The following is a 27,123-nucleotide window of genomic DNA, read 5'->3' as shown; positions in this document are numbered from 1 at the left end:
AGGAGAGGGAGAACAGACTCCATAGACATAGTCTAAGGAGCCAATGACTAGATGCTTTAAGAAACAGCGGGGTTGGAGGTTGCTCCTGGGCTGATTTCTATGTGGGAACATGTGACTGGGGGCTCCAAGGGGCTAAAGCAGTAATGAAAAGCAGGAGGAAATGTTTGCCACATCTCATCCCTAGCTAACAGACCTCTGACAAAGATCATTTCCTCTCTCTGGGACTCAGTCTTCCCTTCTACAGAATGGGACTGGACTAGCTAATCTCCAAGATATTTTCCAGGTTTGACTTTATAATTGCATGATGACATCATTTATAATTTTTGTCTTTTGCAGAATACTGTGTGGATTTTCTGAATTGTTCAGGCTCAAGTAGCTCGGAGGCATCAAACAATAGCACCTCACCGGTCATCGAGTTCTGGGAGTAGGTAGTTGGGCCCTTCTCTCCACGTGTCAGGCAAAGGAATCCAGATGTCTGAGGCCTGGGAGGTGGAAGAAGGGGAAGGGGGGCAAGTTCAAGAATTCTTGTGCCTTCTTCTTGACATGTTTACACCTCTTCTGCCCCATGCACATTCACACAATACCCACTTCCTCCACCCCAGACCACACAGGCAGGATGGTATAATCAGAAGTACCGGACAAGAATTTAGAAGACTCGGGTCTCTGATAGTAATTCACTGTGTTACTTTGGGTGAATCGCTCACTGGGCTTTAACGTTCTCATCAGATGAGGTGGCTGGATTGGAGAATCTGTTAGATCCCTTAATTCCCAGAATGGCTGTGGGAGGATGGGAGGATGCCAGAGCTGTGGAATCTGCCATAAAAATCAGAGGTCAGGGAGACAAAGTCACTCTTACCTTTCCCATCTTTTTCTCATGGCTTTCAGAAAGAGGGTCCTGGGCATCACAACGGGCATCCATGATATAGGGGCCCTGCGCTGGGAGCTGGCCCTGTGTCTCCTGCTTGCCTGGATTGTGTGCTATTTCTGCATCTGGAAGGGAATAAAGACTACAGGAAAGGTAAGAAACCCAGGTCTTGGCTCCTTCCTCCCCGCCACCGTTCACTCCCTCTTCTCACATCAGCAGGACATTAAAAAAGGTCTCTCTTGGGAATGCTAAAAGGCAAATAAGAAGGTATATGCCCACAGAAAATGAGGTCATTCTCAGAGGCTTTTTCAGTTCAGACTAAACAAGGCACAGGATGAAGAAATAGCAACAGAACTCCTTTGTGAGGACTTAATATATGCAAAATGCAAATATATATATATATGTGTATATGTATATATACATATATATGTGTATATATATGTATATATGTGTATGTATATATATATATACAAATGACAACAAGAAAATTAAACTTCCCACAAGCATCCTCCCCTATGTCTTTGTCTTTCTCCCCAGCATAAGACAAAGAGTTGAGAACTGCTTTAGATCCTGGGTCTCCTTACTCCCATAGATAGAGCACTGGGCTTAGAATTAGGAAGTCCTGAGTTCAAATCCAGCCTCAGACACTTACTGACTGTGTGACCTGGGGCAAGTCAATTAACCTATTTGCCTTAGTTTCTTCATCTGTAAAACGGAGCTCATAACAGGATCTACCTCTGGGTGTTGTTGTGAGGATCCAGTGAAGTGGGAAAAAATAGCTGCATGCCTCCCCCCACCCCCCAAGCCCTTCTGCATTTCCAAAACTCTGAGTCAGGGGCAGGATGTACCCGTGTGGGTAAAGCCTTAGAGTGACAGACCACTAAACAGCTTCCAGAGGCTCAGGTCACCGATGCTGCATTGCTGCCAGCCATGGAAAAGTACAGAAAGTGAAAATTCCCTCACAGCTCACTGGGCAAATGCCTGATCTGTGTCTGGGAAAGTCCCAGCCTAATCAGGGGCATCTTGGGAACAGCTGAGTAAGAAAGAGGGTCAATACTGGAGTTCTAAAAGCATGCAGTGAAGAGTTTGGTGACGGAGATTCCCTCTGCCTCCCAAATGCCAAAACTTTGCCTTGGCAGCTGGGATCCGTAGAATGGAATTCACTGAAATGGGTGAGAGATATGGAAAATCCCATCTCCTCAGTGCTGTCCAGATGCCTTTAAGATCTTTCAGAATGGGCTTCACTTGCAAAGGATGAGTGGGACACATGTTTGCCTGGAGATAAGAATAGTAGGGAAGTTGTAATGTTTCTGTGGTGGTAGAGCGCTGGAATTAAGTTAAGTCAGAAGATGGAGGTTCAAATTCTGGGCTGGCTGAGCCTGAACACGCTTTTCACCAGGGCCTCAGGTTCATGGACCTTAGAGAAAGTCTAGCCCAGGGGCTCGTAACATTTTTTTTCTTTTTGGTGAGACCATGGGGGTTAAATGACTTGCCCAGGGTCACACAGCTAGTGTCATGTGTCCGCGGCTGGATCTGAACTCAGATCCTCCTAGTTCCAAGGCCAGTACTCTATCTGCTGTGCCCCCTAGCTGCCCCCACAAGTCTGATTTTTCAGAGACTGTGGTATTGCAAGATCTGTTCAAGATTGTGGAGAAAGTATTTACACTAAGTAATATTGTAAAAAAATAAAATTCATTTTAATGGACAGGAAATAATTAGTTACTGAGGTGGGAATCATATTAGCTATCTGGGCATTGTTAGGTCATCAACTAAGAAAACATGGTGTATTAGAAAGAGCTTTGGCTTTAGAATCATAGGACCTGGGCTCAAATTTTGCCTCTGCTATTATTAACAATAATGGCTAGCATTTATATCGCACCTACTATGTGCCAGGCATTGTGCTAAGCATTTTACTAATGTTATCTCATTTGATTCTCATAACAACCCTATGTGATAGGCCCTGTTGTTATCCTTACTTAGAGTTGAAGAAACTGAGACAAACAAGCTAATTGACTTACTTAAGGTCACACAGTCAGTAAGTGCCTGAAGCTGGATTTGAGCTCTGGACTTCCTTACTCTGAACTCAGTGCTCTATCCACTGGGCCTCCTAGCTGTGGGACCTTGGGCAAGTCACTTAACCCTATTTGCCTCAGTTTCTTCATCTGTAAAATGAGGGGGTTGAACTACATGGCATCTAAGGTTCCTTCTGGCTTTGTATCTCTGACTCTGTGAATATATTAAACATAAATGAATATGTAAAAATCAGCATGAAATTAGGATAAAGGATAATGATGAGAAAATGAATACAACTCCAGATGTTCCAGGCTGATCTACTCAAAGAAGCCACCAATGCCAAAAGCAGAAAATGAAAAAGTGCAAATATATTGATCTTTATTATCACCATTTCCAGTAAAAGACTGATCAAGATAAAGCAATCACTATAACAAGGAGTCTGGAAACTTTTGTTCCCCTCCCCTCCCCAAGCAAAGGAACCAATGGTAACCAAACCCAACACCAACTTAGAATACAAATTCATTTGTAAAAACCTACAGAGGACGGTAGTGGAAGATTACAAGCATGATTGCCTTGTAAAATATTAAAAAAGCACCAGGTGTGAAGTGAGCTCATGGAAGGCTTGACATGAAACCTAAAAAAGCCACATCCTTGTAAGAGTGTTCACAGAGGGAGCTGGCAGGAGGTCAACAAACTGACAGAAGATAGACCAGATTTGTCCATGTTTCTGCGATGATCTATTTCAAGCACTCACAGGACTTAACTAGCAATTTTGGCACCCAGGCCAAACTTCACAAAATTCTCTTCTCCTGTACAAGCTGCATGAAATATACCTTTAAGATCAATTTATCATTTATTTATTTCTAACATTCACTTAAAAATCTTTTGAGTTCTGAAGAAATATGCCTTTGAATTCACTTTTTCAAGGCAAAATTCAGTTGTAACTGGAGAGGCCCTGGGATACTGTGAGGCCATTGCTAGGGAAGCCTCTGCCAGGGTTAGGGAGGTAGGACCAGGGTGGTGCTAAAATTAAATTGCTAAATGAGGGGAGAGGGAAGAGATCCACAGGGCAGTTTCTCATTCTGCTGGATTTTTGCTCAATCTGCTGAATTATTCTTGCTAGGTAGGTGCTAAGCTCCATCGTTTCTATGCTGTTGAAGAAGTAGAAGTGTCATCAGTTCCCAATTCTCTAAATGGGACAAAGCACCAGTAGCCCTAACTTAGTTATCATGGATCATCAATGATGTTGAAACCGTAGTTATGGTATACAGTAATAACAACTCACTTCTATAGCATTCTATGTTTTGCAAAGGATATAACCTATGTGAGATAGTGCAAGTGTTATTTCTTCTAATTTACAGATGCAGAAACTGAGGCTCAGTGAAAAATCATATACCTAAGGTCACACCACTAAGTGGTAGAGCTAAAACTTAAAACCAGGTCTCCTGAATCCAAATCCAGTGTTCTCTCCAGCACTTTAGGCAAGGGTGTGCTTGCTTAATGTTTAACAACTGGCTATCCAGAGGGAAAAAGTGCACATGATACATTTTTAAGTTTAATTTACATTAATGTTTTCTCTAAGACCTTCTTAAATCTAGACAATCAGCAAAACAATAAACCAAGGCCTAATTTGTAGTGTTTGCTAATTTCTTCCCCCAATATATTTTTACTTATTTCATTAAATATTTCTCAACTACATGTAAACAATTTTTTAAACATTCTTATTAAAAAATTTTGAGTTCCAAATTCTCTTCCTCTCTCCCCCCTTAAGAATGCAAGCAATTTGATATAGGTTATGCATGTGCAGTTATGCAAAACATATTTCCATATTAGCCATGTTGCAAAAGAAAACACAAAAACACCAGGAAAAATAAAGTTTAAAAAATATGCTTCAATCTGTATTCAGACTCCATCAGTTCTTTTTCTGGAGATAGATAGCATTTTTCATCATAAGTCCTTTGGAATTGTCTCGGATCATTGCATTGATCACAATAGCCAAGTCATTAACAGTTGATCAGCGTACATATTGCTGTTACAATGTATAATGTTCTTCTGCTTCTGCTCACTTCAGTTTGCATCAGTTCATTCGTGTAGCACAATAATATTTCATCACAATCACATACCATAATTTGTTCAGCCATTCCCCAGTTGATGGGCATCCCTTGATTTCCTGTTCTTTGCCACCCACAAAAAAAATTGCTGTAAGTATTTTTGTGTTCGCCAGTTTCTGAGGTATAAGTACTCATAGCGAAAATTGAATAACCAATTCTCTTGAGCTGGTTTGAGCTGGCTCCAGCACAACTCTGACTTTCAGTGAACAAAATGGCCTCAGAAAAGACACCACCAGCTTTAGAATTCTGTGAACCTGTGACCCAGATCAAGGAATAATCATTTCCTCCTTCCTCTTCAGGTGGTTTATTTCACAGCCACATTCCCCTATCTGATGCTGATAATCTTGCTGATTCGAGGGGTCACCCTTCCTGGGGCCTATGAAGGGATCATGTATTACCTGAAACCAGACTTGCATCGCCTCAAGGACCCCCAGGTGGGTATCATGCTAAGCATAACTTTCCTAGGATCCTTCATTATATCTTTCATTTGCCTCAGAGGTTGGGGTAGAAATTCTAACGTTTTCTGTAATCTTAATTAGTCTAAGCTGCTGGGACATTTCGATGACCAGAAGTGTGAGAAACGTCAACCAAAATAGAGCCGGAAATTACAATGTGAGGAATTTAGGCTTGAAATTACAACAGAAGAAATTTGGGCAATGCTAATGGGAAGAAGCGACGACATAAGGGAGACATGATCGTTGCCTTCGTATATATTTGAAAGGTGGTCACACACGGGAAGAGGGAATCAGAATTGTTCTGCTTATTCCCAAAGGGCAGAACTAGAAATGATGAATGGGAGATATAGGGGAGCAGGTTTCAGTGTAACTAAAGAAAAACTTCCTAACAATGAACAATGTTTTAAAACAAAATTAGCTGCCCTAGGAGTTAGTGAGTTATCCATCATGGCAGGAACGAGGTAGCATGGTGTGAGTGCTGGGCCAGAAGTTAAGAAGACCCAAGTTCAAATCCATCCTCAGACACTATATGATCCTGGGCAAGTCATTTTGTCTCTGTTTGCCTCAGTTTCTCCAGTTATAAAATGGGGAGCACCTACCTTGTAGGGGTGTTGTGAGGATTAAATGAGATTAATATTTGTAAAGAGTTGGCACAATGCTTAGAATGTAACAGGTGCTTTATGAATGCTTCTTGCTTTCCTCTTCCCCCCCCCCTTCCCCACCTCTTTGGGCCTTCAGACAGTAGTTAGAGCCCAGCTCTGGGTAGGAAGTGGACTGGATGATCTGTGGATCCCCTTTCAGTGCTAAGATTCTATGATTCCACATTTCTCTGGAGTGCTAGAATGAGGCTATTGCATCTCCTTCTCTGCAGACCTTTAAGAGAAAAATCAGAGGCTGGACCTTCCCTTGTTTGCACTGTCCTATCCTGAGAGTCCTGACATTCAAGGGAATGGCTGAAATGACCTCAGAAGAGCCTATCTAGCACCACATTTTTTCACAATCATATACCACAGCTTGTTCAGCCATTCCCCAGTTGATAGGCATCCCCTTGATTTCCAATTCTTTGCCACCACAAAAAATTGCTATAAGCATTTTTGTGTTTGCCAATTTCTGAGGTGTAAATACTCATAACGAAAATTGGCTTGATGGTTTTACCTCTGTGAGCCATTGTATTAAAGCAATGACTGGTCCTTAACCAGTCTATCAGGATTTATAACTAAATCTCAAAGCATTACCCGATATTATCTCCAAGCTGATCGCTACAGACATGCCTTCATCTCCACCACGATCTGCTTTCTGCGGTAAGCAGAGTTGGGATTCCCCAAGTGGGGAAGGGAAGGATACACATTCTGCATGGTAGCCCTTCCTCTGCTTCAAGGTTCAATGATTCCTTCTCTTGGCTCAAGGACTTGGAATCTCAGAACCTTGGAGAGGGCATTTGGTATATTAAAGATGGACACGTGGATGCTCAGTTAAGTAAAATCGTTTGCTCATCTTGCAGCAAGTTAGTGACAAAGTCAGGATTTGAACCCAAATTGTAGACTAGAAGTCTGGTGTTCTTCCTACTATACCATGCACTTCCATCTACCTTCCTTCCCCATCCCTTCCTTCCTCCCACCTCACTTTTCTAGAGGTCTCAAAACTTCAAGAAAGGAAAAACCTCCTCACCAAAAAACCAGGGACACTGACACTAAAGGAACATCTGAGTTAATAGGTTGTGAGGTGGGTGGGGATGCCCTCACCATCCATCTTTCTATTTTAGCTATATATGCTGTGGAATGGGCCTGTTTTTGTTTGGTTCAAACCACAAAACCCAAGGTTATTTGGCCAAGAGAGTAAAAATGATTGCCTCTATTTAGAGGCTTGTCTATAATTCTATTTCAGTCTGGGGACTGCTAAACATATACAGCCTTGATGGAGGATGAGAAGAAATGCCCATTGAAAACTGGCATCTGTTTGAGTATAATAGAACCACTCTGTTCTTCTTGGTCTGGATAGCTAGTTTCAGTTTCATTATTGATAGAGTGTACAAGTGTCTACTTGGACATACTTAGTATATTTAAGATGGTTTCATCTCTAAGGGAATTTTGATTTAGAAGGCGGTGGTGTAGTGGAAAGAGGACTGAATTTGGAGTCAGAAGACATCAATTTGGGTCTGGTCTCTGTTTTGACTGCTTGTGTGACCTCAGGCAAACCATTTCTTCTTTGTAAAAGAAAAGCCTGTCTTTCTAGGATGATTACACATATACTCTGTGGTAATACTCTAACCAAATTGGCTTCCTTGCTGTTGCCTGTCCAAGACAGTCCATCTCCTACCTTTGTGCAGGTTGTCCTGCATACCTGGAATGCTCTCTCTGTTTCCATCTCTTGAAATCTCTAGCTCCTTTCTAGGTTCACCTCAAGCATCACTTACTTCAAGAGGTCTTATTCTCCTAGTTGTTAATGCTCCTTTCTATGACTATGTGTATATAAAAACACTATATATAGTTATATATATAAAACACTATGTGTTTTATATTTATATGTATGTAGGTATGCATATCTATGTGTGTACATGTGCATGTGTGAACATATTGTATTCCTTAGTAGAATGTAAGGACATGTCCCTTGAGGACAGTCACTATCTCATTTTTAAATTTGTATACCCAATATATATATATATATATATATTATATATATATATATATATATATATATATATATATATGTATGTATGTATATGTGTGTGTGTATATATATGTATATATATATGTATGTGTGTGTGTGTGTGTGTATATATATATATATATATACACATACATACAATAAGCTTAATAAATGCCCGTTGATTGATTGATTGAAGAGGTTAGACTAAATGACCCCTAAGATCCCTTTGAGCTTTAGATAATATGATCTTGTGATTCTTCAGGGAAAGAGGGATGTCAACTGTTGTTGACATTGGGCAGAACTGATATCCAGCAGACTCAAAAAGCAACCAGGGAGAGGTCCTAGCAGTAGCAACTAGCCTGGCTACTCCTGAAAAAAAACATTTTGCATGCCATAGCATGCAAGTCATAAGTTTCTAACCATTGTCCTAAGAACCACGGTCTCCTTCATTGTAAGTTCAGGGAGAGGAAAACTGCTCCAAAGATCACCTAGCATCTCAACAGTTGAGCTGTGACTGGAAACCAGAATCCTGATGCCTAATCATTGATATCTTTGGTCCTTCCCCTCAATGTAGATCCAGGCTCTTACCTCTTTCCCAACTCACCACATGCTTCTTGGATTGATTGCAGGTGTGGGTGGATGCAGGCACTCAGATCTTCTTCTCCTTTGCCATCTGTCAGGGTTGCCTCACAGCCTTGGGCAGCTACAACAAATACAACAACAACTGTTACAGGTAGGAACCTGTTTACCCTTCGGCCTTCGTAGCTGTTCCTCCAAGTTCTGGGATCCTAAGATTAAACAAGAGGAAAGTGACTTGAGCTGAAGTAGATGGTATTTTAGGTTAGAAGCAAGAAATAGTTGATTTTGTGGACTCCTCTATTCAGTTGAAGGAGTGAAAAAGGAGGGAATGTCTATTCCTCTGTGGGGGGAGAGGAGGAGAGAAGATTCTCAGCCAAAAGCTTCACTTAGGAAATTTTGTGTCTAAGGTGGATTTCAAGAAATGGTTTCTGCATTCCATGCCAGTTTACAAAACCAAGGACACGGTAATAACTTTTTGCCATTTCTAGTGAAGTATAAGTGACACATAGTATTAAGGTTTCCAGTGGTAGGGAGGCCAAAGTCAGCTTGACTAAGACTTTTTTGCTGTTTCTTGCTCAAGCAGAAACTTACCTTAACCTCACATTACTAGGATTTCACTTCTGTTCTCAGCTGTCAAGATTAGTAGAGATGATCTCTTAAGGTCCCATTCTGCCAATGGGATCTATGACTGTAAGAGTCTCATCAACAAATCATCTACCCAAGTAAAAGATGGAGGAGGCATAGGTAGACAATAGTTCACATGAAAAAAAAACTTAGGGTTTTGGTGGACCATAGGTTCAACAAGAATCAACAATATGACTTAGCAGACAGAAAGCCAATGAAATTTTAGACTGCATTAAGACAGGTATGATGAATGAATTGGTAATTCCTCTTTAATCTGTCTTGGTTAGATCATATCTGTAGTATTGTGTTCTATTTTGAATGTTACATTTTAGAAAGGACATTGGCATTGTGGGTCCCAAGAAGAGTAACCAGTATAGTGAATGAACTCTAGGTCATGTCATGTGTATAGCTTGGAATGTTTAGCCTGGAGAAAAGTTAGGAGGGACATGATAGAGCGGACATGAGAGGTATCATGATGTAACAGAAAGAATACTGGAGTCAAGAGAGACTGTCTCCTATCTCCCCATATCTATTTCTTTTTTCCCCTGCCTTTCCTCTTCTTTTCTCCCTTTCTATTTTTCTTCCCTTCACCTCTGCCTCTCCTTATTTCTCTCTTCCTCTACTCTGGCTCATTTTTGTGGTCTTTTCTTTGCAGGGACTGTATTGCCCTCTGCTTTCTGAATAGTGTAACCAGCTTTGTGGCTGGCTTTGTTGTCTTCTCCATCTTGGGCTTCATGGCTCAGGAGCAGAGGGTGCCCATTTCTGAGGTGGCAGAATCAGGTATGTGTTGCCATGTTTCAGGACACAATATTATAAGGAGTGGGGTAAATAAGAATATGGAGCCTAGATCATCTCCCCATACCATTTACCCAGAGCCCCAGGCATGGCAAAAGTGGCAGAGGGGACTCCTACAGTCCATATTTTGCTTGTGAGGCACTTGGGCCATGAAATTGTGCTGATGAGCTAATTCCTCATCTCTTGGTTCTGTCCCAGCCTCCAGTCATGCTGTTGGCTCTTTCCCAGTTGGAGAAATGGATCTCTGGGTGGAGGGTAAAAGTGAGAATCTCCTTACCCCTGCTCACTGAATGGTGTGGGATGTTTCACAGGTCCTGGCCTGGCCTTCATTGCATTCCCTAAGGCAGTAACCATGATGCCTTTATCTCAGCTGTGGTCCTGCCTCTTCTTCATTATGCTGATATTCCTGGGACTGGATAGCCAGGTAAGAGTATCAGGGATACACACCTCCTTCTCCCTCACCCTGCTTTTCAGCTCCTTCCTTTTACAGATGTAATGTGACAACCTCCCGCCATCTTGGACCTTCACCCCTTGTTGTGGTGCCTGCTTCCTCAACTGCTCTACTTGCTAGGCCTTACCATTTAGATAACTTTTGGAACTGGAAGATCTTTTTTTAAAAATGTTTTTTATTAATTTATTTTGATTTATCAACAATCACTTCCATATGCTTTTGAGTTTAAAATTTTTCTCCCCCTTCCTCCCCACCACCCTCCCCAAGACAGCGCACAATCTGATATAGGCTATACGTACACATTCCTATTAAATATATTTTCACATTAGTGATGGTGTAAGCAAGAATTAGAACCAATAGGAGGAACCACCAGAAAGAGGAAACAAAACTCAACAGAAGAGGAAAAAAATAGCAAATAGTATGCTTCAATCTGCATTCAAATTCCATAGTTCTTTCTTTGGATGTGGACAGCATTTTCCATCACGAGGCCTTCAGAGATGTCTTAGATCCTTGTATTGCTGGGAAGGGTTAAATTTATCAATATTAGTCATCATGCAATGTGGCTGTTATTGTGTACAATGTTCTCTTGGTTCTGCTCACTTCACTCAGCATTAGACCATACAAGTCTTTCCAGGTTTTTCTGAAATCAGCCTTTTCATCATTTCTTATAGCACAATAGTATTCCATTACATTCATGTATCACAACTTGTTCAGCCATTCCCCAATTGATGGGCATCCTCTCAATTTCCAATTCTTTGCCACCAAAAAAGGGCTGCTATAAATATTTTTGTACATGTGGGTCCTTTTCCCATTTGTATGATCTCTTTGGGATACAGCCCTAGAAATGCTATCATTGGATCAAGGGGTATGCACATTTTTATAGCTCTTTGGCCATAGTCTGACAGGATCTTAAAAGCCAATGAGTCCAACTTCTTCATTTTACCACTTAAGTCCAAGGGAGGTGAAGAGACTTAAATTCACACAAATAATAATTAGAACCAAGATTCAAACCTAGGTCCTCTGACTCCAAATCTAGGGTTCTTTCCCACACGTGTGTGTGATTATCTTTCTGTCTCCTGGTCTCTTGGCATCAGATATACCTGCTGAATGAACTCTCTCTAGATAGGTATGAAGCCTAGTTCCCCTCTCCCTCTAGGTAAGTAGCATGCTTTCTGTGCTTTCCCCTGGAGCCCCTTTTGATACCTGTTTCTCTTCATGGGCTCTCCCGTCCTGTCCCCTTAACTTGGATTTGGCAAAAGTAGTAGTGGCTTAAGGAAAGAAGACAGCAAGGAAGGGTAAGTAGCTGTTGAAGTGTATACTTCTCTACATTTCTGTGAATCGTGTAACCCAGGAAGTAGGTACCACCTTCCATCAAAGGACCCCAACTCTGTCTGACCTCTAAAGTATAAGAATCAGTTTTTCTCATGCTCTCTGATTCATTACACCCTCACCTGTGAGCCACAGGGAAAATTTCTTAAAGTTTATCTAGGGCTTACCAAAAAGGATAATCAGGGTCCCTTACAGAAAGATAATCAATGCACAAGGTAAATAGGACTGCTATTTATTTCTTTCACCACGAAAGAAACGCTTGAAACACAAAAGGCTCATGATAAATACTTAAAACATAATAGAATAACTCATCATTCCTGGGAGGTAAATACTAAAAATGTTAGAAACATGGAGTGCTTTGTGGGACTACTTACAGGCATTTCACCTTCATCTCAGCTCTATACTGTCCTAGAAGTTCATCCAAGGTTCATATCTTCTGGCAAGCCAGGGAATAGTTTGGGTTCATCCTCTTGGTACCGGTCATCTCCTCTGCTGAGAAGTTGTTTCAATGGTTAATTCCTGCTGGCAATCAGCACCTGAATACTTTTTGAACTCATGAGATTGCTGCCAAGGCAAGAAAGAACCTTCTCAATATCACCATTTGATCATGTTTGCTCAGGGAAAGAAACACAGAGCAGAAGAGGCAGCCAGGGACTTGAGGTTCAGTCTCAAGCTTATCTAGGCCAGCACATGCTCTCACTGCCATATGTGAGTCACCACCATCCCTTCCAGGGGTCAAGTGGAGAAATATCCCCTTAACCCTCCAACCCCAATGGAAGTCTGAGGTGAATGAAGCTCAGAGAGACCCTGTCATGCTTGACAGACAAGAAGAAAGAGAGGATAGTAGGAATTGCCTCTCCATAAATTCTCCTGAATGAGCAGCTCTTCTTGCTTAGTGGCCAATCATCTTTGATGTAAACCATCAATGACATCTTCCTGCTACCGTGGGAACCAGGAGACCAATAAGGTGACTGTTTCATCATCACAAATGCAAATCCTTCAGCACTGAGCTTGAGCACATATCTTTCTGGAAGTGGTGGCAGATCCAGCAGATCAAAGGAGCTCCCATTTACCCCCATTGCATCACTCTACCACTGCCCCCAGTTATTGCCTAGCCTGGCCTGTATATCTTCTATTTCTTCCTTCTTTCCTTCCATCTTCCCTTCCTTCTTTCCTTTCTTCCTTTTTCCTTCCTTCTTCTTTCTTTCTTTCTTTCTTTCTTTCTTTCTTTCTTTCTTTCTTTCTTTCTTTCTTTCTTTCTTTCTTTCTTTCTTTCTTTCTCTTCTCTCTCTCTCTCTCTCTCTCTCTCTCTCTCTCTCTCTCCCTTCCTTCTTTCTTTCCTTCCTTCCTTCCTTCTTTCTTTCTATCAGGGACTTGAAATTGGGTTTTTCAAAAGGATTTCACATATGTTAAAGGGAAAGAAGGAAAATGAAACAAAAAGAAACTTCAAGTTACAGAGCATAGCAATCATATCCCAAAATGCCCCTAATCTAGTTAAACAGGTTGTCACAGACTTCCTTGCGGACTCTCTAACACAGGATCCTTTCTGACTGGCTCTCAGGATGCTCTTCTCTTCCAACCACTTCTCATTTTCTTCTTGTCCTCTCTCCCTCTTGTCCACTTTCTGGACCAGTGCTTCCAGCCATCTGAGTAGCCACTTTGGAATGGCTTCACCTGCAGTAAGACACAGTCCTCTCCAGCCAGGCTTAAATTGGCATAGACCCAAAAATCTGCAGTTGTGCTCACTTCCATATTTTAGGGATTTGTGATTTAATTTTATGCACGTGTGCCTTCTCCTCTCCGGACATAGGTAGCAAGCTACTCACACCTCAGGAGATAGGTCCATGTTTTACTGTGACCAAAAAAACAAACAATAAAAAACCCCAACAAAACACACACAGGCAAAGCTTTTGGTGATGAGCCTTTCTGACCTGAGCCAGCTTGGCCCGGAGATGAGAGATGCTGTCATACCTGAAGCCTTTCCAACTTGTGAGAACCTGCCGGCAGGCCCATGGCAGGCATGGCCTCTTTGGGTGCAGAACCTTTGAGAGCTCAGGGTCCTCTCCAGGTCATAATGAGACCACAGAGGAAGATGTTAGTCTCATCTGCTTGCTTTTCTCCCCAGTGACACTTGAATGGCCACTTTCTCATAATTTGCTTTACCCATGAACCCCCTCTCCTTGGCTGCTCAGCACCATTTTGCCCCCCTTTCCTCCCATGTCTCAGGATGCATGTGTCAGAGAAAAAGAGGAAGCAGCAGGGGGAGAAGGACAGGGGAAAGGGGGGAATAGCCTGCCCTCACCTTTCCCTCTCCCCTCCCAACCTCCTCCCCATCCCCCACCCACAGTTTGTCTGTGTGGAGTGCCTGGTGACGGCCTCCATGGACATGTTCCCCAGGCAGCTACGGAAGTCAGGGAAGCGAGAACTCCTCATCCTCTTTATCGCTGTCACGTGCTACTTGATTGGACTGCTTCTTGTCACTGAGGTAAGAGGGGCAGGCATGTTGGACCCCAAGCTGCCAAAGGGTACTAATAGAGTCTCCCCCTGTCCATTTGTAGCCTTGCCCATGACATCGATGGGGTAGGACCCTTTGCAGTAGTACCTTTGGTCCGTGGATTAACTCAGCCCAATGGCAAGGCCTGGAAGGGGAGCAAGGGTGGATCCCCAGGGGCTCACCCCAACTTGGTTTGAAAAAGAACTTCACAAGAGCCAGGCAGGCCATCTCCTGCCCCAGAGTTGCCTAGATACTCTCAGTTCTTAAAGACTCACTTTCCTGTGAGTGACCCCTGGTGGGTTTACTCATCCCAGGCCCCAGACATTCTCCCCCCAACAAGAGCTCAGCTTTGCTATTTCTTCCACAGGGTGGGATGTACGTATTCCAGCTATTTGATTATTATGCCTCCAGCGGCATGTGCCTACTCTTCCTTTCATTTTTCGAGGTGATCTGCGTTAGCTGGGTGTATGGTAAGCATGGGGGATGGAGGGAGGGGCAAGAAGATGGGGCAGGGCAGGGGTGTGGGATGAGGAATGTTTGAGGCCCAGACTGGAGCAGGACCTTGACAGATCAGAATTGAGCCCCTATGGTCGCAAGGATTACCACCTAACAATTAGTAGCTGTTATGATGATGCTCCTCTCACATTTCAAAAGTTTCATGATTTCACTGATGTTGATACCCTCTCTACTAAAACCGCTGTCCTTGGTAGAAAGTCTTCATGAGCTTCTATGGGGAAAAAAGAAAGTCACCATCTGGTGGCTTAACCCTTTATTGATGGGCCTGTTTTAATCTGGCCAGGCTGGTCCATTAATGCCTGGATGTGTCCCTTGCTGGATCTATGCCACCCTTGGGAGAACCTGCCAGATATTGCGTTCTGCCAGCACAACCTTTGAGAACCCAAAGTCACAATGAAGCATGAAAGTTGGATAGTTTTGAAGTGTTGAGATATCACTGCTCTCTTCCACCCAAAGATGCTGCTAAAGTCATTACCTACTTTACCAATAGAGTTGGAAGGAACCTTGGAGATTACCTTATCCAACCTCTTCCAGTGCAGGACTGTCCCTTACAACAGTGGTGTCAAACTTAAATAGAAATAGGCAGAGGGGGACCATGCACTAAAGTGCAATGGGATCCCTGCAGGTAGCATATTGACTTACCAATCACATTACCTATGTTTGTAGATCGTGTGCTAGAACATTTCTGTCTCCCTTATTTTAGTTTCATGTATTTCTCAGTTTCTTGATTATTTTCTTGAAAAGGAAGACTAATTAGACATTTGATAAGAATAAAGGAAAAAGAATTTCACTGTATGAAATTGTCTTTATGTGATTTTGATTAAGTATATGTAAAGTTTGGGGTGTGTAGCTAGGTGGCAAAGTGGATAGAGTGCCAGACCTGGAGTCAGAAACACCTCTGGCTTCAAACGCTTACTTAGCTGTATGATCCTGGGCAAATCACTTAATCCTTTTTGCCTCAGTTTCTCATCTATAAAATGAGCCGGAGAAGAAAATGGTGAACCACTCCAGTATCTGTGCCAAGAAAATCCCAAATGAGGTCATGAAGAGTTGAATACAACTAAAAATATGACTGAACAAGGTTTGGGGGCCAAGGACTTTAACTAAGGAAACTGAATTAATATTATACAGTAGTACCTAGGAATGGGGAAAAGACCTTAGTATGTGTCTAGGTATTTAATCTCAATAACTCATAATTTTTGTAGCACTTTAAAAAAAAACCATGCTTATTTCCTTCCCCTTCCTATTGAAATGTAAGCTGAATGTGGGCAAGCCCTACTGCTTTTGTCTTTGCATCTCTAGCATAGTACCTGACACATATTAGTAGCTTAGTAAATTCTCGATTTATTAATTGATATAGATGGAATGACTGAAACTGTTAAAATATTCTGTGATGAAATTGATCAGTTTAAATGTGAAAATTCACTGACTAAATGTAGTTGGCTGTATTGACACTTATATTATATTTTGATAAAAATAAATAATAAAATAGAAATGAGCTTCTTCTAAATTTCCAGTGCATGGCAGAATATGCCCAGGTTTCCTCTGCCTCCCTATTACAATTTTCAAGACTGAAGGATCACTTTCTTGGAAATTGCTCATTTTGCCTCCTTCAGCTTTCAATTATATATAGTGAAATAAGCACAGAATAGCAGTTTCATTGTTACATATACCCCCTTTTGAACCTAACCCTTCAGAGACTATTATAAAGTATATGAGGTTGTGTATATGGAAGTATATAAATAATGTATATTAAGTACAGAGTATTGGTATTTTATTTTTTTTCCTTTTGTAAGCTATAGATTCATGATATTGTTTAAAGTAGTCTAATTAGACCATAAACTGAAGCACTTCATATGTTTTAATTGCTTATTTTTAAAACAGCTTTAAGGCACTTTAAATTCTTATTTTATTGCTATATATTCAACACAGGATATAGGTTTTTTAAATTTAATTCAAAGCTTACTTTGAATTCATTTTAACCTTCTCTGAGCTACATTTATCTTATTTTTTTTTACATGAGAGCTTCTTGAGGGCCATCATGGGTAGAGTAAATACTGTGACTAAAAAGAAATTTCATCTTGTCTAATGTTAAAAAATAGAAAATGTTTATTATGCTATAGCACCAACCCCTATAACACACCTACTTTTGTTTTTTTGTCCTGTATAGCAGGACAAAATAAAATGTGGTTAACATGAAATATATGTTTATTTATTTTGTTAAACGTTCCCCAATTACATTTTAATCTGGTTCAAGCCAGTTCGATCACACTCTCATGCCCATTTGACACCTTTGCCCTACACTGTTCCTGAGAGGTAGTCATAAAGCTTCTCCTTAAACATATCCATGAGAACTCACAGTGTCTAGGCAGATATCTATATCTATATCTATATCTATATCTATATCTATATCTATATCTATATCTATATCTATATCTATATCTATATCTATATCTATATCTATATCTATATCTATATCTATATCTACATCTGTATCTGTATCTGTATCTGTATCTATATCTATATCTATATCTATATAGATATCACATTATTGATATCCCTGATCATTAGTGGTACTAACAGCAGCTGACATTTCTTTAGCATGTTAAAGTCTGCAAAGCTCCTTATTTCATTTAAGTCTAATAACAATATGGTTAAGTAATTATTATCCTCATTTTATAGTTGAAGAAACTGAGATTCAGAGTGGTTAACTTTCTTAGGGTCACATAGTTCCCAATGCCTAGCAGAATGCCTAGAATGTAGTAAGCATTTTTAAAAATTCTTGTTAAATTGAATTGAGACATGAGATTTGAACTGGTGTCTTCTTAACTCCAATCTAGTACTCTCTGTTATGTTCTAATTTTTTATTGAACCTATACTTGACTCTCACACTCTAAGACAAGATTCAACTAAGAATACAAGAATCCCAAGAAGAACTTCCAAATGCTTTAAAAACAACTGGCATCTTGTTTTTTTAGAACCAACCCCATAAGGTTAGACAAGCAAAGCGTTCTCCCTGCCATTGTCATATGTGATAGCTGACAGGACACAGTAGTCACTTGACTTGCCACTACTTAAAAGCAGAGCTTAGAATAGACTTCCCATTCTTTTGATTTTCAATCCATGACAAACCTGGAACTCTCTAAAAATAATAGTGATGTTTATATAGGGCTTTAAAGTTTGCCAAGCACTTTTTAAATACGCATTATATCTCTTTGACCCTCACCATTTTACAGATGAGGAAGGCAAGACTATAGGAGGTTAAAGGACTTTCCCATGGTTTCATAGATAGTATCAGAGGTAAAATTTGAACTCACATCATTCCTGACTCAAGATCTTTATACTATCCTGATTCACTCTCGCTGTGATAGACTTCCATACCCTCCCTATCTCTTCATTTCTCAATGATAATTTTGAGATGACTCTCTTCTTTCCCCTGTTCCTGTCTCCCATCTCCAAATGGGAGGAATACTAAATCATCATGACAGTTCCTTTCTAGCATATGATAACATCATTCTCTCATTCCCATTCTCTCTCCACTACCTCTATTTCCCTTGTTCCAGGAGCCAACCGTTTCTATGATAATATTGAAGACATGATTGGCTACCGGCCGTGGCCGCTGGTGAAGATCTGCTGGCTTTTCGTAACTCCTGGACTTTGCTTGGTATGTTATATTCCAATCCAGCTACTTTTCTCCCAAACTAGAACTCTTAGGGAAGTAGGGAAAAGGAAATCTAAGTCATTTGTTTTATTTTCTTTGTCTAGTACAGTATATAAGCACCTTGGTTTTGTCTTTATATTGTTTGTATCAGCACAGTGCTGTACATATGGTAGGCACTTAATTCATGTTTATTTAATTCATGGTTCTCTTCAGTAGTTGTTCCAATAGCCTGGTATATCTTCTGAGTATCTCTTCTTAGAGTTTTCTGGCCCAATCTTATCACCTTACTATCACCTGTCTACTCATCGAAGTATCTAATTGTGTATATTTCTCATTTTTTTTTTGTTTAAATGCCTCTATCTTCACCTCTGCTCCTATCTTTCCCCATGAGATCTAGAGTGATCCAGAGTGAATTGGGTTTAAGTCACTTAATGGTTATTTTTTGGGCCCTCCTGGCTCAGGGTAAATGTAAATAGTATCTGTTTCTCTTTGGCCAGCAACACCAAGGGTCTTCCCCTCCCAGTTTGATTTTTTTTTTTATTAAAGGGACCATCCCTTAACTCACTTCTTAAAGAGGACTATTCATGGAATGGGCCTTGCCTCACTCAAAGTAAAAACCTGAAAAGACTTCAGCTTAAAAGGGCCAAGGTCTCCCAATTCATCCTGGGCCATCTCCTGACCAAGATCTGGCCATTAGACCCAGATGGCTCTGGAGGAGAAAGTGAGGCTGGTGACTTTGCACAGCCTTCCCTCACTCAAATCAAAGTCAATTGCAAGTCATGTCATCATCTCCCTGATGTCATGGTCCTCTTTGAGAATGAAGGACAAACCACACACAACAATATCTTTTCCCATCATTCTTAAGGTCCTTTTCTCCCTTCTTTTTCTGTATTCTTTGTGGAAGGAAAAACTTAGTACTCTGTTTCTTGCCTTCAGATCTGTCAGAAACATTCTCTTTCTCTCTCTCCATACATATACATATATACACACACACATATATACATACACATATATCCACAACATATTAAATATAATATTAACATATCTATATTGCAATGACAGATACATTAATGCACATACATGATATATGTAAATACCACCTGTGCATATTAGTATATGTACACACATGTGTAACATATGTAAACATTATATATATGTATAAACTTTACTGCTTAGAGAGAGTGTTCATTGATAGTTTCCCTTGTTTATTGAAGTTCTTCCTGTCCAGGTAAAGTCTTCATATGGGGTTAAGTGACTTGTTGAGGGTCACACAGCTAGTAAGTGTCAAGTGTCTGAGGCCAGATTTGAACTCAGGTCCTCCTGACTCCAGGGCTGGTGCTCTATCCACTGTGCCACTTAGCTGCCCCCAAAATCAATACTTTAGAAATAAACCTATGACTGAAAGTTCAGTTTAGAGTTTTTGATTCATCAAACAGAACAATAGCCAGGTTGAGAGGTCCATCCTTGGAGATGATCTCTTTCTGGAAAACCAAGGTCTTGCCCAAAGTATACCCAAAATCAAAGAAACGTCTTTTGGTTAATAAAAAGAACATTCCCTCTACCTTATCTTGGTTTCATGTATTTTTCAGTGTGTGAAATTGTCTGCGTGGGATTTAGATTAAGTATACATAAGGTTTGGGGAACAAGGACTTTAAAGACATATAAATTAATATTCTACAGATGATATTTAGGAATAGGGTAGGGGAAGGCCTTAGTTTGCTTCTATATATTCAATATTAATAACTCACATTTTTATAGCACTTTGATTTGTAAAGCAAAGTCCTCACAAAAATCTTGTAAAAGATAGATTATACAGATTTAATCCCTATATTTTAAATACAGAAAGTGAGTCTCAGAGAGATAGTGACTTGCTAAAGTCCACATAACTAGTAAGTATTGGAGCTGATATATTCCTGACTCCTAGTATAGCATTCTTTCCACTACATCCCACCATTTCCCCCTCCCTCATATCTCCTCCATTCCCTATTTTCTGTCATTGATATAAATAAAGGACTTTCTGAGTCTCTTACCCTTCTCTCCGACCCCTACTCCCCCCCTCCAAAGTAGATTTACTCCTTCCAATTCCTGTTGGACTTGCATGTATTCCCAGTTATGTCCAGAAGAGCCCTTCATCTGGGTCACCTTTGGGGTAACATCCTTGATGCTAGAATATGATTAGGTACATACCTGCTTAGAAGCAGCAGGATAGACTAAATGACTTCACAGATAGTGTTTAAAGATTCAACAATTCTGAATTTATTTAATTTTTACATTTTGAAGAGAACTCCAGGCTCATTTCCAGCCTCAGACTCTGTTCCTCGTATTTTAATCTTTGCCATATCTTGGTGGCACAGAAAAGTAGAGGATGGGCAGGGGTGGGCCTGAGAATAACCGAGAACCTCCCAAGACTTATCAAAATGGATGGCAAATACTCACCTTTAGTGATTCATGTGGGCAAAAATGGTATTACCAGAAGGAACCAAAATGTATTGCCACTGGTTATAAAGTCTTGAGCAAGAAACCGAAGACCATAGGCACACAGATTGTGTTTTCTTCACTGTTTCCCATTGAAGCCAAGGAATGCAGAAAGAAAGAAAAATTAACTTGGGAAGTGAACAGCGGACCAAGAAGATGGTATCTGAGAATACAACTTGGATTCCTGGATCCTAGGTTGACAGATTCCTGGATGAAGATGGAGTGCACCTAACACAGGCTATTGAGAGTGTATTTGACAGATGTCTTGCAAATCTAATCAAAAGGGCTTTAACCAGAAAAGGTTGGGAAAATGAGAAAACTGCCTATGTAAATCCCTAAAGTTAAATATTAGAGAGAGTAGGTACAAACAAAAAATAATAGCAGTTGAGAGAACCAGAAATTCACAGTGGATATAAAAATCAAGAAAGGAACCAATATTAAAAGCCTATATTCTCAAATATCTATGCCCCATTTTTAGTTATAGAACAACTATATGTCCTAATATGAGATGACAAATTTGACCTCGTAGGTATCACCTCATCCTTAGTGGGGGTGAAACTCATGACTAGTCCTTGGCTTTTGATAGGTATGCCTTATACAAAATGACTATGATAAGTTAAAAGATGGGAAAGGGATGTGGAAGGGGGTAGCTTTGAACAAAAGATTGAAGAAATGTCAGGTAAAATAATGAATATGAGCGTGGCATGGTCCAGTTGTTTCAGTAAAACTAAAACTGAGAATGACTTGAGGGAAAAGGACAACAAGCATGTTAGCCTGTGTTGGAGTCAGGGGCAAAGACCAAAGACAAGTCAGGACCTTTTCTGGGGATTAATGGGACAATGATAACTGAAAACTAAGACAAAAGCAGAGCTGCTCAATTCTTACTTTGTTTTGCTTTTTCTGCAAAGGAGAACGACCTTTGCATGGGAAATAACAGATCAAAATAACTAACGGGAAAATGACACTCAAGATAAGTAAGGAGATAGTAAGAGAGCACTTAGTAGCCCTTGATGAATTCAAGTCACCTAGACCAAATGAACCACATGCTCAGGTCCTGAAAGAACTTCAGCTTTTGCTTATTGCTCAGCTTCTATTAATGATATTTGACAGATCATGGAAAACACAGAAGAGGGATAGAATGATTGGAAATGGGTAAATGTCCTGGTTTTAAAAGAAAGAAAGAGAAAGGAAGGAAGGAAGATAGAAAGAAAAAAGAAAGAAAGGGAGGGAGGGAAAAGAACAGAATCCACAAATTATAGGCTGTTGAGCTTGATTTTGTTTCCTGGAAAAGCTCTACAAAGGATTATTGGTTGGCCAACATCTAGAAAAGGAAGTGATGATTACAAAGAACTGATATGTCTTCATCATGGTCATACCAGACTGACTTATTTCCCTTTTTGACAGAATTGCTGAACTAGCAGATGAAGGAATACTGTGGATATAATTTACCTAGATTTTATCAAAAGTTTCAAAATTTTTTATTATACAATAATACAATAATAGACACAGAAAAGAGAGAATGAAAGAAAAAGAGAGAATATTTCCAACTACAAGCTAGAACAACAAAAAAAGGATATGTGAAACTAGATTGTTTTAAATATATACATAATATTTGTATGCATATATGTGTATATGTATATGTATATATATATTTTTTCAGTGTATTACTTTGAAAGTTGTCCTGCTTGTCTGCATTTCCCTCTGGACTTCCTTTTGGGATTTTTTGTGCATTTTAAAAAATGCTTTGATTCCTTTCTTTTTCTGGTAACATTTTTTCTAGTTTTCTTCTCTCGCCCAAATCTCCTCACTAAACAAAGAAATAAGACGCAATCCTTGTAACCAATAAGCATACTAAAGCAAAACAAATTCACACATCTCCATGCCCCCATATGTGTGTCTCATTCTGCACATTACTCTTCTATTAGGAGGGAGGTAGTGTGCTTCATGATTGGTCTTCTGGAGTTGTGATTGATCATTTTAGCAAAACTTTTTCTAAAGTATCTCATACTATTCTTGTGGAGAAAATGGAGAGGTGTAGATTAGAAGTTAATACAACCAGATGGATTAAAGACTGGTTGGATGGGTAGTAGTTGTTAAAATCAAAGTAGTTGTTAATGGTTCAGTGTTAACATGGCAAGAGGTGTCTTAGAGTACCCCAGGAATTTGTGCTACTAAAAAAAGTCCAATGTAATCTTGGGCTGCATGAATATGGGTATAGCTTTCAGTGATAATCTCATGGTAGTCTGTCTTCATCAGTCCCCATCTGGGCATTATGCCTCCAGAAAGACATTAATAAACTAGAGAATACCCAGATGGGGGTAACCAAGGCTACGAATGGCTTGTCCATGACATGAGGATTGGTTGCAAGAAATGAGCATGTTTGACCTGGAGAAGAGAAAACTCAGGAGAGACATCATAGCTGACTTCAAGTGTTTGAGGAGCTAGCATGTGAAAAGAGGCATGTTATACTGAGGAATCTTTTTGTGTATAGGTTGGTCTAGATGGCCACTAAAGTTCAACTCTCAAATGAACATGAATGGTTTATCATAAGCCATCCTCCTACCCATCACTATCCCTTCTTCTTTTACCCAGGCCACGTTTCTGTTCTCCCTGATCAAGTACACACCCCTCAAATATAATAATATCTATGTGTACCCACCCTGGGGATACTCAATTGGCTGGATGCTGGCACTCTCTTCCATGATCTGTGTCCCACTCTTCTTCATTATAGGCTTCCTGAAGACCCAAGGCTCTTTCAAGAAGGTAAGAGGATAGGAGAAGGAGGTGGGAGATGGGAAAGGTGATAGAAAAGTACTGCAGTGAGGCCTTATACAGGGAACAAAATCTGGGACCTGAGAGTTCACATGGAGGTCATGCTAAAAGGATTGATTACCTGAGATGCTTTCATATTGTAAAATTAAGAGGCACCCTCTGGCATTTTCCATCTTATGAGTGGGGTTCTATTAGGATACATTTCATAAGTAGGGAAAAGAGTCCCATTGAGGAACTGGGTTGTGAATGTTTTTGTGAACCTGTGGGCACATGTACAAAAGAGTCCTGTTGGAATGCGCCATATGGTAAGGGTGAAGACATTTCTCATTGGAAAGTAAGTAATGTGAATGAATGAAGTGCCAGGTCATTTCCACTTAGCTCATGTTCAAATATCAGGAATGGACTGATTTCCACTGACCTAGCAAGTTGTGGGAAGGGAAAGGAGGTTCACTGATTCATTGATTTTTACACCAGACTGGTTGATTTTAAGAATGGTCCTCTCTCTACTCTCCTCCATCTTGTCTATTCTCTCCACAGCGCTTTCGACAACTTATCTCCCCAGCCTTGGATCTGCCTCAGCCCAAGAAGTGTTCTGATGGTGTTCATAGCTTGGGTTATTCACCTCCAACTAAAGAGGGACTGATGACCTTGGAGAAGGAGACTCATCTGTAGATTGTGGTGGGAGCCTGAAGAGAGTATTAGGTCAGAAACTTGAAATGAGACTCTCCACTCCCCTCTCATCAGCATTCCCTTTTTTATCCCCTCATCGAATTCTGCCAAGCAAAAAATGGGAATGCAACTGACTTCCCTTGTAGCAAGGGTCAAAATTCCTATCCTATCCTCAGGTGGTGCAGCCATATTCCTAACTGGTACATACCATGTTACGAAGGGATGTCTTGTTGGAACACACTGTCTTGTGAGGGAAAAGAAGTCACTTTGCAGTTCAGTATGTTGTGAAAATTAGAGGTAGGTCAGAGAGAGGATTATCTGATTGGATTATATTACACTATCAGTGTATGGACTATATTACACAACTTTCAATTGTCATATGTCATGCAGTATGGGTTGTGTGTGTAGGGAGGGGATCCTTGCTGAAACACATCTCTGATGAGATTATAAATGGATCACACCATGTGGTAAGAGAATTTCAGGTGAAAAAATACCACAAGCTGATTTGGGGGTCCACTTGACACATGCAATTGTGGGAATAGCATTAGAAAATTTGTCCATTGTGTTTCAGTGCTTCCATTAAAATTGACTAATAGACAATCGTGTTTTCAACATTATTCTAGAAACAGTCTTCCCCTGGAACAGGGGAAATAAGAAGGGGAGAAAGAGGACAGAAAAAGGCTTAATGGAAACTCTTACCCCCAGGTAAAGGGAATTAACCAAAAGGAAAGTTTTTGCCATGCTACTGTTGACTCTCAGGTCTAGATCTCCAGAAGTAACAATTCCTCATTTGCGATCCCAGAGTCCCATGTTCTCATTTCATCAAAAACAGCAGCACCAGGAAGTGGGATAGAGGGAGTACTGCCATAGAAGAAACTGGACACAGAGTTTTCCTTCTGCCCCTGCCCTCCTTAGTGTTTCTTTCTTTACCCCCTGACCTGGACTCATACAAATTATTTTATTTTTGAGGAAAGTTTAAAACAGGCCATAGAAATAAATTTGTCAGGTTTTTGGAGCCAGTTGGGGAGGGTGTGAGAGACATTCCCATTAACTTCATGACAACATCTTGTTGCTAGAGTAGCCAAAAGTCAGGGAACTTAGCAAAGTGGTCTCTGATACCTCATCCAGCACTTTTCTTCAATATCAGGCAGATGGTGGTCACAGAGTTGTGATCTGACTAGGCAGCATTTGCTTAGGAGGGGTCAAGGTATGTTACATCCTTTAAAATCAGACCAACCTCAGTGAACCCCTGGAAACTGGGATCAAGGTGCTAGGATTCCTGTTTTCTTATATTCAATCTTTGACTCCCTTTGGATGGTTTAGGACCTTAGTTCCCATTACACTTTTCAAACTTGTTAGTGGTAGAGAAGGGAAATCTGTGTATCTGCTCGTGACCAGACCTTTGGCAGAATGGTTTGGGAGATCCTTTGGCGAAAGTTCAAGAAAGAAGAGGTAGGAGAGAGAACTGTTCTTTGCTTTCCCCTTATAGGGAAAGGGAAGATTGTCAGCGTGTAAGGGAACTTTACTTCCTGTGCCTCTTACCATCGTTTACCAGAGCCATAACCAGCATGAGTACGCTGGGGCTTTGCTCAACAGTGTAGACTTGGACCATATGCTTCCTTCCCCCAACAACCAGAATGTGGAGCACACTTCCTTTCCAAAAGCAACTGTGGCCCCCAAGAGGCCACATGAGGGAAATAATGAGGGGGAAAAAGCACAACCTGCTGGACATGGGCATCCTGAAGGGAAAAACCACACTTTCTCTTGTTTAAGCTTCATCCAGGCCATCCTCCTCTACTGCCTGCCACCACCACCACCACGCATGATGTCATTCTTTTTTTTTTTGGCTAGGCAATGGGGTTAAGTGACTTTCCCAGAGTCATACAGCTAGTAAGTGTTATGTGTCTGAGACCTCATTTGAACTCAGGTCCTCCTGACTCCAAGGCTGGAGCTTTATCCACTGCGCCACCTAGCTGCCCCATGATGTCATTCTTATTACACCTTTCTCCAAATCTGTCACAAATTGCCCATGTTCTACCTAGCCTCGGGACCTACATCATATCCAGGATTAGTGACAGTATCAGTGGGATTATGACATCTACCACCTAACTATACTCTGAGTCAGGAAATCATAGTGAACAAAAGGTAGAAGGACTACTTTGCCCTAAACCCTTCCAATGTAACAGCTTGACTTCTGAAAATTGAATACTTCTTATGGTCTAGCCTGTTCCTCCATAAATTCAAACACCCCAGTGGTATGTGGGGCACCCCATTTTCCCAACATTGGTGTGTTTTATAAGCTTTCTATTTGTTCCTCCTTCGTCTTGAATACAGTGGAGATTTTTTTTTTTGGCAAGGCAATGGGGGTTAAGTGACTTGCCCAGGGTCACACAGCTAGTAAGTGTTGTGTCTGAGGCTGGATTTGAACTCAGGTCCTCCTGAATCCAGGGCTCATGCTCTATCCACTGTGCTACCTAGCTGCCCCAACAGTGGAGATTTCTAATGTAGATGTCTGAGATGCTTATTGTCTAGGACATAATTATTCCTAGCACCTGTCCCAGAGCAGGGCTTGGCTGAATAAGTGTAGAAGAAAAGGGATGGAGAAAGAGACAGAGGACAGAGCCAACTTAGCCTCTCAGCATAGTGGAGACTAATTTTGGGAAGGAAC

General features: G+C 40.7%; 1 protein-coding gene across 2 annotated transcripts in view; it reads left to right on the top strand.

The window, feature by feature from the left end:
* Positions 1-25,055, top strand: part of SLC6A12 (solute carrier family 6 member 12) — a 37,177-nt gene extending 12,122 nt beyond the window's left edge. For both annotated transcript variants that reach the window (XM_021001697.2, XM_021001696.2), the window contains 11 exons: positions 337-424; positions 886-1,018; positions 5,289-5,423; positions 8,720-8,823; positions 9,949-10,073; positions 10,400-10,512; positions 14,216-14,353; positions 14,730-14,832; positions 18,442-18,542; positions 23,607-23,777; positions 24,324-25,055. In XM_021001697.2, coding sequence (XP_020857356.1) covers positions 337-424; positions 886-1,018; positions 5,289-5,423; positions 8,720-8,823; positions 9,949-10,073; positions 10,400-10,512; positions 14,216-14,353; positions 14,730-14,832; positions 18,442-18,542; positions 23,607-23,777; positions 24,324-24,458 — 1,346 coding nt within the window. In that variant the 3' untranslated portion in view covers positions 24,459-25,055. The remainder of the gene's footprint in view (positions 1-336; positions 425-885; positions 1,019-5,288; positions 5,424-8,719; positions 8,824-9,948; positions 10,074-10,399; positions 10,513-14,215; positions 14,354-14,729; positions 14,833-18,441; positions 18,543-23,606; positions 23,778-24,323) is intronic.
* The last annotated feature ends 2,068 nt before the right edge of the window (positions 25,056-27,123 follow it).

This window comes from Phascolarctos cinereus, unplaced genomic scaffold (genome assembly GCF_003287225.1).
Source record: "Phascolarctos cinereus isolate Bilbo 61053 unplaced genomic scaffold, phaCin_HiC Scaffold_1;HRSCAF=81, whole genome shotgun sequence".
Taxonomy (NCBI): domain Eukaryota; kingdom Metazoa; phylum Chordata; class Mammalia; order Diprotodontia; family Phascolarctidae; genus Phascolarctos; species Phascolarctos cinereus.
This window is presented reverse-complemented; position numbering and strand designations above follow the sequence as displayed.